Below are 18,654 nucleotides of genomic sequence, written 5' to 3' on the forward strand. Positions count from 1 at the left end.
CAATTACTTGTCATCAGGATTATTTATTTACTCAGTTTACATTTTTCTCTCAGATTTACATTATCCTATGGAATAAACAAACATCAAGGAAATTGGTTTTCGCTTTTACGTCCGTGAAACAAACACCGTGGCCCGTGGAAGGGGACGAGGTGGTAAACAGGTAGATTTAATTATACTTTGACTGAGACGGATAGGTACAAGTATTTCTTTACTCCCTGAGTGCAATACACAGAGCAGGAACCCGAGTGGTTGAATTTATGTTTAACGAGGCACTCAGCAGTAGTCCAGTCAGACTACACCACACAATCCAGTGATCAATATCATGAACATCGATCTACGCAGTTGGGATACAATGACATATGTCAACCTGGTCAGCGAGTCTGACCATCCGATCCCTGACCACGGATCCCGTTAGTTGCTTATTATGACAAGCATGGGTTACTGAAGATCAAATCTAACCCAGATAGTCACTGTTATGACAGTATGTACATCTACTGACATCAAGGTGTCAAGAAGCCAATTTTAACCTACACCATGTGAAATACACCGCCGTGATAATGATATTTTACAATGTACTGGTAGCACTGGTAGGTTGAACACAGTTGCTCTTCGACTCACACTGATCATCCAAAAAACAAAACAAAACAAAAAACAAACAGCAAACAAAAAACAAAAGAAAACAAAAACAAAGAACCCTCCCCAAATAAATAAATAAATAAATAAATAAATAAATAAATAAATAAATAAATAAATAAAAAAAAATAAAAAAAAAAAAAAATAAATAAATAAATAAATAAAAAAAAAAATAAAAATAATAATAACAAAAAAAAACCAAGCAATACAACCAAACGAAAAATACCCATTATATTAAAGATATCCTTTTATGGACAATCCAATCACTTATCATTGGACCTTTGTCAAGATCCACTAGTAAAAATAACAGAGTATTCCTGTAAACGCCGCCGCGTTTAGCAATATTCCATCAATATCACGGCGGGGAACACCAGAAACGGACTTCACACATTATAACCACGTGGGGAATCGAGACCGGATCTTCCGCGTGACGAACGGACGCTTTAACCAACTGGCTACCCCACCGCCCCCTAATGCTAAAATATATATATAAAAAATCATTTATTTTATTAGGGTACACCACCCATTGCCAACTAACGATTGAAAACAGAAGGTGTAATGTACATGTAATTATTATTATTATAACTGCCGCATGTATTATCAATGCCACTGGGTGTAATTCGTTTAATCATATGTAACTTCAAAGGATGACATACTCAGTATGTTCTTTCGTAAGGATTGCGTTTAATCCAGATACTTATGTCACACTGCAAGGAAACACAACTTGCAGAAGCCAAATAGTTACGTTTTTAATGAACGTTTCCGTCTGTATCGTCCCACGTCACCGTTCCACGCAATACTTACAACGCCAGTTCAGAGAAATACTGCTGAAGTATTAGCCAGGATCCCCGTCAGCGGTCATGCCTGCGCCTGATGTTGCCATGGATGTCAAGATCTACTTGGCTGCCTCTCATATTGCCCTCTCATAGCAGGTCAGCGTTATTAAGTTTACGCTATGAAGCCGGTTATCTATCACAAATCTGACTGTTACTCGGACATCACTGCATACATTGAATAAAATGGTAAAATATATGTGTTTGCAAAAATAAAAATATGAAGTGATAATTGTTCATTTCCCGTGTTTGGTTAATTTATGTGTAAAAATCGTTGTATGTCTCTAAGACGGTACTACGTTCAGAGGGTTGTCATTTGTTCATGGCCAAGGATTAGGTGTAATTGTGAGATGATGATGACGAAGGCAATGACGATGACGTGTCATTATCTGAGTGGAACTAAAAACACTTACTTCAAAACGTCCCATTTTAGCTGCCTGACAGGATCTGATTTTACCTGTAGTGATACAGTTGTTGTTATAACACTATGAAATTGCAACCTGAAATGATACTATATACCATATATTCTACCATGACTTCAGTAAATATTGGATTGTGATTGGTTAATCAAAGTCATCCAGAGGTATATAATCACGTTATATACCTCTGATTTTCTAACATGTTAAGTATTTGTTTAAAATCAGAATAACATGGTAATGGTAGAATGGAGATAAACGCATTGTGTTGGAAAATCAGCGGTATATAACAAAATTAGAATAGCTCTAAATTTTGTATTTAAAGCTATTATAATTTCTTTATATACCTCTGATTTCCCAACACAGTATGTTTATCTCCTAAATATTACTATTTCAGACTAGCAGTTAAATATTTCCCGTATTACCATACTCACCCAGTGTTTCATGATAACCCTTTGGAAACAGAGGAGACCACCGTGTCCACGATATTTTATAAGAGCTTCTCTCATTTATTAGCTTTACAGGATATCCGGGAGTATTTTCACTCGAGATTCTAAGGTTCGCGAATCGCTACATACCGTGAAGTGTTTCTTCCTATCTTCACAACCTAGGAGACTGAATGATCGAATAGAGAGCATCTGATAACAGTAAATGAAGGGGAAATAATCGATGTTTGATGCACACGAGTTTGACTGGGTTAACAAATGCGCATCCCACATTTGCGAAGCAAACTAAACATTCATACATTCAGAAAGATTTTAAAATTGTGTCTTCAGGGCCGTAGCAAAGTGGTTAAAGCGTTCCCTCCTCACGGGTTCGATTCCTCTCCAACTTGTACAATGCTTAAACCAGGTTTCTGGTCTTTTCTACCGTGATATTGCTGAACTTTGCTCAAAGTGGCGTGAAACTAAACTCACTCGAATCGTGAAGGGGTGATCGGTGATCGGGCAAACTACACTTGCAACAACAACGTTGCTAGCTCGTTTCTCTCTCTCTCTCCCCCCCCTCTCTCTCTCTCTCACACACACACACACGCACGCATGCATGCAAGCACATTGCATTCGACACCGTAAAATGTAGAATGTAACATTAATGTGTCTGTAACTATAAATATCAAACCAACAGATAACATTTTTTTAACCATAAACGTCCATGCCACATCCTAGAGGTAAATAAAAAGTATGTGAAGTATCTGTTTATACTCACGTAGTGGATGCGACGTCCGTGACGTACCTGTCTCTGTGTGGGAGAGGACAACACAGAAACATCATAATAATATATTAATTAATTAAACATGCATGTAATTATTCTTTCCTCATGTCAAACTGCCACCTACTAGCCCCAAGCCTCAGGCCACCATGACTGCTGCGTGTCATTATCAAGTTAAGCCACACAATGTCTGTCATGGTTTCAAAGGGAATGGAACATAACACGTAATATCTGACTAATTTGGTATAGATCTACTTCGTCCGCGGATCTCTAGCTCATCAAATTCATCACCTTTGGCCGGCTTCATTAAAACGCGGACATGGGGAGAGGTAGGTAATGTTTTGTGTACTGATACATGCTACTTTTCACATTTTTAATACTATTCTGGTAAAGTGTTAAGTGCTAGAAGTGGAGTGGTGACCCTTTCAAGAAGACTAGTGGTCAAGTAGTTGCAGCGTTTGCTCGTCACGCTGCAGACCCGGGTTCGATTCTCTGCTTATGCGTGAAGCCCAAATGGTGTCCCGTGATTTTGATGGAATATTGCTAAAGCGGTGTAAAACGAAACTCGCTCACTAAACTTCCCTCCAAACCTCTTGCTGTGATGTTGGGTTTGTTCCTATATAACAACGAACATGTTTATTGTTTTAACAGTGTGGCCGTTAGGTTTGCCGACGTAGAAAACGTCTAAGCCCTAATTAATTAATCTGCCAACATGATGAACCTTTTTTATCAGGCCATAATCTTGTAGTTGGCGACACTGGTATATTTACATAATGACCCCATGACAATAGCCAGTCGGGCCAGTGGCTGAGGAGATTTTATTGGCCTGACGGGATTTTTACTAGCCACGGGCTATCGGGCCAGTGTTGACGTACTGTTTTAAGTCAAAAGTAATGCTATCAAAGGGACCATACCAAGGTTTTTCAGTGTGGCGATAAAAGTACGACATACTGTCCCCGGTGGAAAGACATCTACCCGTTCAGGTGATCGATGTTCAGATATCGTTCAGTAATAGTCAGCTGGTCTTTTACGGAAGTCGGTAACTGCAGACATCCATGTACACCAGGCCATTACGGTGTGGCTCTCTCATACTGGGAGGGTAATGAAGATGTCACGCCGAAGGAATTCGAACTGTACAAAGCTAAGGGAGGTCACTCTAATTAACGAGCTGAATACAACTCGTTAACAACAATAGATGTGGTATTTTACCAGTGTTTCGGTAACATATATAATATTTAATCAAATCCAGTGTGTAAGCGCATACTTTCTTTTGTCCAGCAATGTCGCGCAATAATTTATACCCTTAACAACTGTACACTAGTCGACAACGGACACAGTAGTGTTATAATGAATGCATAATATATCCTTCAGTTTCCGTCGTTGGTGTCGTCGTCTACACAGTGCTATCACTTTGTTCTGTCGTCGTTCTATCTGTGACGACTGATGCCACTACTGTCGCGAGTATCACCAACGTCAGCGTCATCAGCACCATTGTCAACCCTGACACCACCGACCTCATTCTTGATACCATAACTGACGTCGACAACGTCACAGACACTGTCAACAACACCGTCACCGACGCCCCTCCGGTGAAGCAAAGGATGCCAGCCTGGACCAGATGTTTAATGGAAGGACAAGGGAACAAAACAGCTGATGAGTCGACTATAGTAGCCGTTCTTCTGTCATGGTGCACGTGAGTTAAAAAAAATGGCCGATAAGAAGGTTAATATATGTAATATATGGTATAATATATAACTTTGAATATTTCCACTCATGAATGCATGAGCGGGATTCCCCGTCATTGTGTGTATGAAAATTGTTTCAAAATTTGACTAACAAGACTTCACAGAGCGTCATATGAATCTTATTCGAAATATGTTCCATTCGATCAGGCTTATAATATTGAATGCCTCTGTGAAGCATTAAAAATATTACAAGCATGCAACGGCCATTTCCAAATTTGATAATGACGAAAAGAGTGAAGAGCTGACTAGCCTTTGCATGTGTTTATAACAGTGTCAGTAATAGGGAAGGATACGCTCAGCCTTTTGTTTGCGCATGGTATCATCACTATCTGATACTGATTAAAACATACAGTATAATCTTCTTCTACGCATGGAAAGGGACAATTCAGGCACTATTTCCATAAGGGTTGTCTTCTTTACAATAGTATTTCCAAAAGGGTTGGAATCGTTACAACAGTATTTTCATAAGGGTTGTCTTCTTTACAACAGCATTTCCAAAAGGGTTGGAATCTTCACAACGGTATTTCCAAAAGGGTTGTCTTCTTTACAAAAGTATTTCCATAAGGGTTGGAATCTTTACAACAGTATTTACATAAGGGTTGTCTCCTTCACAACATTAATTGCACAAGGATGTCTCCTTCACAGACAGTATTCACATAAGAGTTGTCTCCTTCACAGACAGTCTTTGTATAAGGGTTGCCCCTTTACGACAGTATTTCCATAAGAGTTTGTGTTCTTCACAGACAATATTTACATAAGGGTTGTCTCCTTCACAGTCAGTATTTACATAAGGGTTGTCTCCATGACAGACACTATTTGCTTAAAAGTTGTCTCCTTCACAGACAGTGATTGCATGATTGCAGTGATTCTCGTACGCAGACAGTCTTTGTACAAGGGCTGCCCCCCTTCACAGACAGTATATTCATATGGTTGTCTCCTTTACGGCAGTAATTTCACAAGGGCTGTCCCATTTCATAATGAGTTTCTCTTCCACAGACAGTATTTGCATAAGGCCTGTCTCCTTGACAGACAGTATTTGCATAAGGCCTGTCTCCTTGACAGACAGTATTTGCATAAGGCTTGTCTGATAGACAGTATTTGCATAAGAGTTGTCTCCTTGACAGACAGTATTTGCATAAGGCCTGTCTCCTTGACAGACAGTATTTGCATAAGGCTTGTCTGATAGACAGTATTTGCATAAGAGTTGTCTCCTTGACAGACAGTATTTGCATAAGAGTTGTGTCCTTGACAGACAGTATTTGCATAAGAGTTGTGTCCTTGACAGACAGTATTTGCATAAGAGTTGTCTCCTTCACATTTTTGTACAGTTCTCAGTTCTTCTATTTCTGTCACATCAGTATTTTCACAGGTGCTAATCCTACATTCTATTTTGAACCTACCGATCTTTCAGAAATGGTATGATATAGCAACGATATTTGTCTACACACGATTAATATATGTGTTGTTAGGTGTGCGTTTTTCAGTTGGCGGATGAAAAGGTATGGACATGCTATGGATTATATACTTTTATTGCACATTATTATTTGGTATATATTCATGTACGGGAGCGAAAACAGGGCTGATGGTTTAAGGATCTATAAAGACCAGTTTACAAAAGAAAGTGTTATTTATAAACTGTGTCTACTTTATCAACGCATTTGGTAACGACTGATACCCAACTGTTACTCAATGACGATGGCCGTTTTCGCATATGTTGCATGATCTTCAATAGAGGAAGAATCAATATCGATTCCTTTGTCATGTGGTGATATTGATACAGGCTACACCCTTGTTAGTGTATTGACGTTCTCTATACAGTATATCAATGAAGGTCAATCTAATTGGCATTCTGTGTACTATTTAACTATTTGATCACATGCTGTGTGTGGAGGTAATCGATACTCATATGAACTTGTGATGTATCGGAAAGATCAAAGTGTTGTTTTAGGAAAATGTACAAATGGTCATTGTCTGATGATGATTGTAAATGATATTAAGCTATGTTCCTATTCATCGATAATTTAGCATCATACTGGTCCTTTGTTCAGACAAAGCTTGGGTCAGTTATCAGTTCTTCACACACTTCAGTCTATTTCAAGTCTGCCTCTATTGTGGATGTTTGAATGGTTAAACATAGACAATGCCTCAGTTTTTAAATTGGTCATGGCTAATGAGAAAGTTGATCACCGGGGTTCTTTTCAGTAAGATGTTAGACATCCCTGTGTTTGATCGGCATTCTAACTGTTTGATTGACATTCTAGGAGTGTCTTGAGTCAATAATGAGGCATGTAGCTTTATGGACAACAGTTCTAAGCGGTAGAAAAGAATCCTCAAACGCATATGCTACTTTTAAGAAATCCCTCACATCCCACCCTGTGAATATTTCATCTGATCAAAGCGGCACAGGCAAGACAAATATGTTCACCTTATATCATTTATAACATATGGCAGTCACAAATATTTGACAGATATAAACAATCAGAACAATATTGACATATCATATGCTTCATTGCAATAGTCAGTGAGATGAGACTATAAGTATATGACACATAACATACCACAAGGAAATAGGACGGATAACAAATATAACATGATATATCAAGTACAGTAGCTTCTTTGCGATGCCTGACAAGTGTAGTCGATCTAACACATAATTGTCGTAAGTGATTTTGTTTTTTTCTTGCCAAATGCGATTTTATTTTTTGTTAAAAAAGAAAGCATTTTCAGAAGACAATGTCATATTTATGTCAGACAGATGACGATGACGCAGGGGTGGGTTCATTTAATCGTGTATTGTTTCATGCCTGCTAGCTACCTGGACATATTGTCGGTGTTTACAACTTAAAACTGGGAACATACACATTATCTCTCAACACAAACATGCAGGGACGTACTCGACTGTAAACTATATGCCACTTTAATGGCCAGAGCTTCCAGTGTCAGCCTCCTTCTCAATGACCTCCATGTCAAGTTACCGTGAGGCGGACACGTAAGGTCTTTGTAAATATAACATCCAGTGCACTTGGTCACCTTCCTTTCAGGTGTATCGTAATTATATTAATGGTCATACAGAGTTATCTAAAACGTCCCTGAATAATCGTAAAATGGGCAGAATATTGATCTTTACAGTATGATCATAATGACTAAACTTGCGCCGAGCTAAGAATCTCATATGTCAATAGAGACAGTACATATGTCATGGTTAATTCGTGTTTATACAGTGTATGCGTGTCAGTATTGTGTGATCTGTTAGTATTCCATGAGGTTTATTTCTCATTTACACTCCCCTGTACATGACGATATAGCAATCGGAATAACTTCATCCTCTTTAAAAATCCTTCGACAAATACACACACACGTGTTGGCCCCGAATAATGGCCCCATTGTCAAATTACATTTTAGACAGAAATTATTAAGCCGCCTTTGTGACATTATCTCACAATATAGAGAAAAGTGAGTCAGACAGTTGCAGTTACATCAACTTAGTCAATACAAGAAAGAAATAATTTCCTTCGTTTGTTGTTTAACACCTCCCACAGCAGTATTTTAGCTATATAGCAGCGGTTTATAAATATTAGACTCTGGGCCACACGATCCAGTGATCAACAACATGAGTCTCGATCTACACAGCTGTGTAAACCATGTCAGCGAGTCTGACGACCCGATCCCGTTAGTCGCCTCTTATGACACGCACGTGTTACTGAAGATCAATTCTAACACGTATCTTCTTGGGTCTTTGCAAGAAGCTTAACTTATCAACCTGAATAAGTAAAACCTACTGGTGATGCATTTGAGGAAACATTTAATGTGTGGTTTATTAGGGGCTACAAGAAGATTATACCGTGTCTGGCAAAGAGGATCCCCAAACAGGCTCGAACCAACCCGTTAGACTTCTTCCTGTCATTGGCCTTCAATCCTTCGACCCTGATGAAAAGGAGCAAGGACATATGCAAGGAAATTCCAGGTAATTTGGTCGAAACCAAATAATATACTCTCAAGCAGAACATGATACTGGAGTCATTTTTTAATATTAAAAAGATCAATGTTCCTGTAATATTGAGGAGATGTGAACAACCTTGGTCAAAGATACATAATTGTTATTTGAGATGTGTTTGCATCACATTTTTATTTCCATTCAAACGTTTTTACACAGGTAATATGATTATCCCATGTCTTAGGTTATTATTAATATCTTTACCAATGATCAGTATTAGCCGGTCGCATCCTCTGTGCCGTCAACAGCAGCCAGACTGACGCCGGACGCTGCACGCGACGATTCGGTGTTTCGCTGGGTCACATGTACTCAGCGTACGGGAATGGCGTATCTCGAGGTGCGCTGAAACCCCTTGGTTGCGAGTAAGTTGCATTATATATGAGTGAGTACTTTAGACTAAGACAGCTTTGAGTGAGTGAGTGAGTGACTTGGGTGAGTGAGTGACTGTAGTGTCTGCCTGTAACCTGTACCCAGTAACACAAGAAGTTGTGGGTCCTGTTCAGAATTTGTATTCCCTGTATTTTAGCAACAGTAGAAGTGATTCCCAACAATATAAAACTAACAAACTGAGTTTACAGAGCTTATTTTGGAAATTTAAACTAAAAATTACTAAATGATATTTTCTGAAAATTTTTTTTATTGGAGATGAAAAAGCTGTCGGCCATTAGAACCTGTGGAAAACCAACGCTGATGGTACGAGTGGTTTTCAGTCAACTGTAGGGCCGACTTTAATTTCGGTCGCTGAGTGAGTGAGTTTTACGACGCTGTATATTCCAGCAATATCACGGCGAGGGACACCAGGCATGAACGTCTCATATTGCACCTATGTGGAGAATCGAATCCGGGTGTTCGGCGTGACGAGCGAACACTCTGACCACACCGCACCAGACCGCTTTGAGCAGTATTATAGTCATATCGCGTAGTGACAACTTAATGTGGGAGAAATTCCACAAGTAAAAACGGTCCTGGACGATGATCACTGTGGTGAAACAAACGAGTACGAATATGGCGCTGACAAACCGAGCAACCATGATTAATGGTTTGTTGTATACCCAAGATACGTAACTCTGTACTAAATGGCGGCGTCAGAGAGTATTGGTCATTATATATAGAGCGTTGACGTTACATGTATAACCCACTTCTTTTATATGTGTTATATTAGTTCCAAACACCATCGTGCTTATCATAGAAATATTTCAAATCAATGCCACATGAATTCAATTGCTCATAATAAAACCATTATATTCGATAAGACGTTCAGATAGGAAACACAAATATTTATTGATTAAACAAAACAACAGACAAATCTGCGGTTTGTACTGAATGGTAGTATAATATGCAACGTCACTTACTACATTTTGTTTTATGGAGAAACCCTAAGAGCTTGTTAGCATTGCCTTGTTAACGTTTGTTACATGTTAAGTCCTGAACGTAATGCATCCTTAGCGTTTACTCAACATTTTCAGCTTGACTCGCGAGACAACACGATGTTTGGAGAAGACTTTGCATTCTTGTGAACCGGATGTGAAGCAGGTGCTGCTGAGTTACTACGCGCTCTTCACTGCTCGGAAGTGCATCGTGAAAACAGTTGCCAAGCCTCCGTAAGAATTATTCATGTTCGCAAAATGTAGTTCCTTTACATGGATGCATAATGACAACAGGCTGAACCATTTTGGCTCAGTCACTGAATGCATGTATGTGTGTGTGTGTGTGTGTTTGTGTGTGTGTGTGTTTGTGTGTGTTTGTGTCTGTCTGTGTCTGCGCGTCTGTCTGTGTCTGTGTGTTTGTGTCTGTCTGTGTCTGCGTGTGTCTGGGTGTGTTGTGGGGGGAGGGATGTGGGGGTCCACCGCGTAAGAAGCATTGCGGTATGCAAACATTGATCTTATTGTGTAATATGACTTAAGTGACAGTTTTGTCAATCCATCATTTTTATGATCAACTGACGGCTGACTGTGAATGTTTATTGAATCGACTTATGTGTCTTTGTCTATTGATTTTCTAGAGTCCCAGTAAACACTGATCCAATCACTGTAAGGTGTGCACATGAATCCGCCAAGCTAGCCAAACTGGACGGCGCCGCGCCCAAGACTCTCCGCGAGAGTGTGATAAGAGGGATGCGAGTTGACTGTCAGTAAGGAATTGCCTTGCCATTCTTTCACAAATAATTCATATGTTGATGCTCACTAAGATGGCAGAAGTACAAACCCTGAAAAAGAAAAAAAGACTTATTGGGTATTGGATGTTTTAATACCTGTATATCCAGACGTATCATGGCCGACACCCAGAGGTATTTGCCAAATGTGACACTTGTCAACATCGTCTTTGCTTCTTCATAGAGAAGCTTCACCTTCAACGAACACCCTGTGTCATTGTATTTACAGTGATCGATTCCGATTAATTGGTTATTAATTTGCAATCAACTCTTTAGTAAATCTGCTTCGGCCTCTTTGGATTTCAGATTAATTACCCCGTAAAAATGTGGGTTAGAATTAGTCTTCGGTTAGCCATGCTTGTCGTAAGAGGTGATTAAAGGGATCAGGTGGTCAGAGTCGCTGACTTGGCTGTCACATGTCATCGTATCCCAGTTGCTTAGAACGATGCTCATGTTGCTGATCACTGGATTGTCTGGTCCAGATTTGATTACAAATATATTTACGCCATGCAGCTGGAGTGATGCTGATTGCGGCGTAAAATTAAACTCACTCACTCACTCAGATGGATCTCTGGTTTCATCATTTACCCGTGCTTGATTCCCCACCTGGTTCACCTCACCTCACTCACTCACTCTACAGAACCTACGAAGCCCGATTCAAATGTTACGAACGAGAGCTGAAGCATCCCAACGACTTCTGGGATACATGGTTGAGGAACACATTTGACCTTCAGAATGCCCTTGAAGGTCATCGTGAGATGTGCCCAAGAATTGAAGGTGTGTATGATGTTGTAAATCTATTAAAACAGTTGTTATTATATCTTATTGTACATATAAAAGACATAAACGGTATTTCCTCTTCATGACCCATTCAGAATATGTTAATTTTACTTTCAATGCATTACCTCTTCATCACCCATTCAGAATATGTTAATTTTACTAGCAATGTGTTTGGTTATATCTAATGCTCTATATAACTATAATGGCCGCTTCATCAATGCTACCAAGTGTGCAGTGTGATGAACGCAATTACCCGATTGATTCCGAATGACACCTCCGGTTACTGCCGATGATTAACGGCAATCTCTGAGCAATATAAACTGTCGGTGAAGAGAAAGTATACACTTGAAAAATGGACTTGACCTCAAACTTACAAACTTCATTACAACCCTTCTTGGCTGAAGGACACGATCAAGATCCGGGCTAGAAATCATCTTCAGTAACGCATGCTTATCGTAGTAGGCGACTAACGGGGTGGAGTAGTAAGGATCGCTGACTTCGCTGACGCATGTCATTGAATACCATTTGAGTAACTCAATGCTCATGTTGTTGATCAGTGGATTGTCTGGTCCAGACTCGATTATTTACAGACCGCAGACATATAGGTGGAATATTGCTGAGAGCTCCCTTAAACAACAAACCAACCAATTTTGGCTGAAGATTTTGATTTGACACAGTAGCCATAAGGTGCAATACACAACCATGACACCCATCATCGACCATGTATTGTTGTATTTCTGTAACAGTCATACATTGAAGTATATACTTTCTTTTGTACGGCAGTGTATTAGCGACCAGCTGCGCAGCAGTGAAGGCGCGGAGCGTGCTGATCGGTCAATTTATCCAGCATCGGAACAGTACATTATAGGGAACATCTCCGCATTTAGGTCCTGCTCGGACACTGTATATGTGTTTTATCAAGTGTTTCCGAGTCTCACTGTTTATTCAAACACTTTGTTCATACAGACATCATACAACAGGTGACCCCCGACTGTTTCAACATGTCTGAACCGTTCATACGCAACTGTGAGAACACGTTTGCTACTTCAGCGAACGACATGAAGACCGACCCAACCTTTAATGACACTGACATAGGAGAAGGAGCTTGCAAGTGAGTTCTTGCTTTGAGTTCTCAAATAGTAAGTAAACAATATCCAGCAAATCATGAACACCCGAGTCTAGCAATACACAATCTGTTGCCAGAATGGATACAGAATGGATATAGTCAGTCCACATTTAAGGTTAAGGTTGGCATGTCTGTAACGTTAAAGTAAATTTGGTTCGGTTCAGTGTAAAAGAGGTGTAACTTCAAAATGAGAATACTATTAGGCCATTCTTGAAATTTACAATTGTCCAAAGTCTTAGCTCAAGCTCATTGCTAAAAGTAGCATAAAACTAAACTCACCCATATTATACCATATACATCACACACAAAGGGGGTAAGTTTTATCGGTTAAACCTATTTGCTGGTCGGGAGAGCGGTTATTGTAACTGACACATACCGAGAATGAAATCCATACTTTCTCGGTTCGCATTTGTCTCGAGTCGTTTTATCAGCGTGACACGCAGTAGCTCGTAAACACGTTCGGCAAGTTTGGTAGAACGAATTGATGAAGTTTCAGTTTTTTCCCGAGACTTACATGTTTCTATCCGTAGCATAATGTACATGTAATGTGCTTCTCTGTTACAGTGCGTCAATCGTAAAGGCTGCATGTTACAAGGAGGCGTTCCTAAAATGTGATCCTAACCTTGCCGACATCATGATGCAGACCGTCCTTCGACCTCTACCAGCGGAATGCCGGGATAGAGGAATAACCGGAAGTGGAGTTGCCTCCCTTAATGTTACCGACACTAAAGCAATCGATGTCAAAACTATAGACTCGAAGACCATAACAGATGCGGTTGCAGTAGCTGCTGAGAAGCTCCTAGGAACCGTTAGCCCCACAGATGGCACCACTGTGAATAAAACTTCCAATGTTTCGTATGTGTTGTTGTCAATTCTCAAACTAAACAAACTATTGGTTGTCTTGTACTACCATTACTGGGTAAAATCCTGCTTTGCAACAACTACATGTAGTTGACTCAGTACCCATGATATAATAAACTAGCCACCAAAGGAAACGGCACCAAATAAAAACGACTGTAAAATAATTGTCAGTCTGATTGAAAATAGCTAAAACACATATCTCGAACGCAACGTGTATTCCCAGTGAACATTTGCACTTGCATTTCGTATTTTGTTAAAAAATACCCGAATTTATACGAATGAAACGGAAATTGTGCACAAACTGTTACTCGTATCAAATTAGGGTATGAAAGGGTTTATTCTCTTCATCATTTTAATCGACTGACAGCCAGGAACATGTCTCGTTTAACACCAGGGCAGAGATAGAGAGCAATCGGCATGTTACAGGTGGAACAGACACAAGAGTATGCGACTAGGATCAAGGGATAGTGCAAATCCACCATCGGAAGACTTGTCACATGTCTACGACAGACTGGCAGGGCTGCAGACATGCCAGATTGATAGACTGAACATCTCTACCCAACATGAAGACCGGTATTTACGGGTGTTGCGCTTGAGGAAACGATACGTCACTGTGACGTCATCAAACGCCAACAGTATTGGACATCCAGTCAGCAGAGTGTGACCAGGGCCCGATTTCTTGAAACAAACTTCAGTTTTAACTCAAATCTCAAACTGAGTTTGACAATTTGAAATAGCTGAAATTTTATCTCAACTGCATTTTTTAGGCTAAAAAAGTCCAAACAACTAAAGAAATCTGTCCACCAAATTCAGATTGTCTACTATGTTTGAACTGGATACCAATTTCCTTTCATTCTGGAAAATGCATGTTCCTGCATTTTCTCAAATTTGAGCACAAACTTGAACATAAGTCAAAACTCAGACTTTCTTTGTTTCGAGAAATCGGGGCCTGACGACTCCGCATTTATGGTCTCTGTGCCGATCGACCTTTCAAGGGCATGACGTTGACGTGCAAACACCGACGTGCCAGATTGAGATGAACCAGGTCTGTGCCACACTGGCAGCAGCGAAACTGGCGAAGAGTGAACTTTGGTGACGAAAGCAAGTTCCAGCTCTTCAAGATCTGTCCCCACTGAGCATCTTTGGGCATAACTGGGAGGTCGTATTCGGAAACACCAACATCGGCCGTTGACAACGAACGCTTTGGCAGCTGCTCTGCTAATCAAGACGTCAGAGGGCTCATCTACTCCGGGTTCGGGCCTGCATCAGTGCAAGAGGTGGCCACACCCGGCACTGAAAATACGTGCTGTCCAGAAAGTTGTAAAAGCTGCCAGTCGATTCTGCTTTGGTGATGGAATGCTATTGTGATGTCTTGTTATCCATTAAATACTGTTGATGAATGATTGATTTTTATAATAAAGCATTTTATGTTACCATATTTGGCTTAAGTTTTGTTTTAGACTGGAAAAATATTTGGTGGTGTTTCTTTTGGACGCAACTTTACAAGACAAATGGAGTCAGATGTATGTATAATGAAGAACTCGCCCATAAACGTCGTGGTAAAAACATAAAGAGTTTTTTCCATAGGATTTGTCTCGTATTACTACACCAAGTTCTAAACACCTTTAGTTTCAGCATGTTATATATTTTACATACATACAGGGAATTGTGAAAGCCAGAAATATGAGTGCATAAAGGCATTATCAGTAAAGTATGTTTCGATATCGTTTCTTTTACCTCTTTGCCAGTGCCTACAAACACCACACATAAATTACTTAGTGACAATAATGACATTATTGCTATTGTTGTAAGGATAACGTAATTTAGTACAATTTCGTCGTTCACATGAAAAGAGAATCCTGGCAACACTACGGGTAATTACCTATGTTAAACACGGGGTCTAAGATCACTAGATCATTTCTGTAAGACCTCGAGCCGCCGTTGTTTAAATCCGTGAATCTATAGACACGTTATTGACTGTCACGGAGGGCAGGGGTCCTAGGAGCGATTGCGCTACTGTCCTTGTGGAAATAATTACACTGAGGAATCGAAGAAATTCTGTTTTAAAAATAGGATTCACAATAGGGCATTATTGAAAAAAATGTATGTCTTTGCGAAACTCTCTCAGGGGTTCAATGCACCTATGTCTTTTATGGATCACAAACGTTTGAACACAATCAGTAGAGGGTCTTTGTTACTGAATAATGACTATCGTCCTTGAATTCTGGATTTGGAGTCATGATCAAACAAGTGCACACACAGCGCTTGCATAACTGACATATACTCAACAGAAAGGTTAAGGACCAATCCAATATTCAGTATGTAAGCAGTATATGGACAATAATATGAACTATTAAGTACTTTAATTTTTAAACCTTTTCTGTCCTTTATTATATTCAATTTGTTAAACATTAATCAGTATGAAGTGTGGAGACCAGCCGCTAACTGTCTCGATTGGACGTGACATTATCTGACGAAAATAGACAACCGAAAATAAATAAATAAATAAATAAATAAATAAATAAATAAATAAATAAATTGAAAGAAAAAAAGAAGAAGGAAAAATAAACATCGTCATGATATAGTGGGAATGTGTACAGCTGAGTGCTTCTTATGAGCGTGGGTATAGTTCTGTGGCTGTTATTAAAGGGTGGTGGACTGAGGCGGTAGCCGAGAGGTTAAAGCATTCACCGAAGGTTCGTTTCTCAACATGGGTACAATGTGTGAAGCCCATTTCTGGTCGCCATGATATCGCTGAAATATTGCTGATTGCTGCGTAAACCCCAACTCATTCATATCTTTAAGCTAAAACCGCACCGTGTCGTCACTGATGTTTCCTTGACAGTTCATATTTTCACGCTCATGATTTCAAACTATAAGCCCTCCTTTTTTGAGTTTTTAACCACAGGTTAACTGTAGCGCAAATGGGTTGCGCAGCACAGAGAAAATGACAAGTCTTCTTACATGCGAGCGAAGCGAAGGTTGGCAACGTACTTTCCTCGCTTCTGATCGAAAAATACTTTTCATGTCTAAATAAAACTTTGCCACCATCAAAAGTATGCACCCATTTCTTCACTGGGTTGTGCTCTCACATTTCCAAACTCATGTTTAACAATTACTCACGTGAAATATTTTTATCCAACATTTTAAGCGCAACTCGTGGTGTACCATACCGTTCTTCGCCGCCATTCCCCCTTCCAGCTTCCGGGTCAATGGCGTGAAGGAACAGGAGGGTATTATTCTATATGGAATACTTACAGTTACCTCCCCTGCTTCATTCGCCCATTACGCCAGAAGTGTTTAAGTGTAGAATAAATGTTACGAACATTCTAACAATAGCGAAGACAGATAAGACAAATAAACTCCAACAGGTTCATGATAAAATTAGGCAATGTGGTATTTCATTTTAATTTCTGCCTATTCTTGTTCCATCACTCCGTTCAACCGGAAGCTGGCAGGGGTAACTGAGGCGAAGAACGATCTGAATACCAGGAGTGACGCTTAAAATGTTGAATAAAACATATTTCACGTGATTAATTATTAGACATGGGGTAAGAAATATGAGAGCACAGAAGGGTGACTGTCTGTCATAAGGAGCAACCCAATGAATATACTGGTGAGCAGTGCGTGAAGTGGTTTCCAGATTTTGCTAGTCATTTGCTAGTCAATAAATCCCTAGCCCGAGATTTGAATGTAGACGCGGGTTTCACCACTCAGCTCATAAACCGACGAACTTTTTTCCAGGCAATAATCTTGCATGATTTAAAAGTGTATTACAATGTAACAAGTCGGAGAGAGAGATGACCAATGAAAATTCACTAGCCAGATGGACCAGTAACTGGGGATATTTACTGGCCCAACTGAATTTTACACGACAGGGACGAATGGGCCAGTGGCTACTGTTGGTGCGTCTCCCATATTATATTCAGTGCCAATACATTAGTATATCTCAGAAAGTTGATACCTAGTCCCACCGCCACCACTACCTTCTACATCTCCACAAATCGATCCCATTCCAACAAACATTTTTCACATTGAACACTTTGATTGGAGAACATAAAAGGAAATTGACATAAAAGATTATGTTTGTTTTAGCTAATCAAACTATATAAAGCCGAGAACCATGTAAACGACATAACAGACTCAGAAATCCTTTAATCTATTAATGACTATGAATTAATACTGTATCATGTGTACAGACTGTGCATCAGTTCCCTATAAATCAATCCGACATCTTACCGTAGGGCGGAAGGATGCTGACTACAATGGTTGACACAGCCAACAAACAGACACTAGCCAGAGCGTAATGTGCAGCGTTGGTGGTTGTCAATAACCATTATATTCCCATTCGAAGGAACACATAAGTATTGAGTTTTTAAACCCCGTGATCCTATTTTAGTTTTACTGTGGGTTTCATCATCCCCGTCTCTTACTCCTTGTGATGTTCTGCCTGGAGTTGGAAGGTGGGCAATTCGGCCCAGTGGCCGCAAAATACCAAAATACGATACGAGATGTTCTTGTTCCCAAGCCGGTCACAAATAACAAGTAAGTTCGTATGCTGTGTGGTTGTGCGTGTAAATTCACGCGCAGCCGGTACAATGGACGTCGCCACGATATCACATCTAAACACTATATAACAAACCTGATGTAGAAGGAAAGTTAAAGATATAACAATGAACGCACGTTTGATCGGCACACGTCTTGAAGATAGGGTGCATTCAGTTACAAAGAAATGGCACACTGAGCTTGTGGGCACGATATTCCTCAGTTTGGTACAAATCGTTGCCAGCTGCAACTGTGTTACTTCAACATTTTCTATACTAGTCACATAAAGAAACCGTGCATTGTAAAAATATTATCCCAGTTGATAAGTACGATGACAATGTCAAAGGTACATGAAAACTT

General features: G+C 39.8%; 1 protein-coding gene across 1 annotated transcript; it reads left to right on the forward strand.

Moving 5' to 3' along the window:
* Positions 1 to 3,256: 3,256 nt before the first annotated feature.
* On the forward strand, positions 3,257 to 13,858 carry LOC137274444 (uncharacterized). Its single transcript, XM_067807625.1, has 9 exons — positions 3,257 to 3,420; positions 4,463 to 4,784; positions 8,658 to 8,800; positions 9,045 to 9,192; positions 10,297 to 10,431; positions 10,833 to 10,961; positions 11,623 to 11,759; positions 12,729 to 12,873; positions 13,453 to 13,858. The coding sequence occupies exons 1-9, from the start codon at positions 3,411 to 3,413 to the stop codon at positions 13,841 to 13,843; spliced, it is 1,560 nt and encodes a 519-aa protein (XP_067663726.1). The 5' UTR covers positions 3,257 to 3,410; the 3' UTR covers positions 13,844 to 13,858.
* Positions 13,859 to 18,654: the final 4,796 nt, after the last annotated feature.

Source organism: Haliotis asinina, chromosome 2 (genome assembly GCF_037392515.1).
Source record: "Haliotis asinina isolate JCU_RB_2024 chromosome 2, JCU_Hal_asi_v2, whole genome shotgun sequence".
NCBI classification, from domain to species: domain Eukaryota; kingdom Metazoa; phylum Mollusca; class Gastropoda; order Lepetellida; family Haliotidae; genus Haliotis; species Haliotis asinina.

Excerpts from the sequence above, each read along its gene's own strand:
- LOC137274444 (XM_067807625.1), top strand. Across the intron at positions 9,193-10,296 it reads CTGAAACCCCTTGGTTGCGA|CTTGACTCGCGAGACAACAC; the intron begins GTAAGTTGCATT and ends CAACATTTTCAG. Across the intron at positions 10,962-11,622 it reads GGGATGCGAGTTGACTGTCA|AACCTACGAAGCCCGATTCA; the intron begins GTAAGGAATTGC and ends CTCACTCTACAG.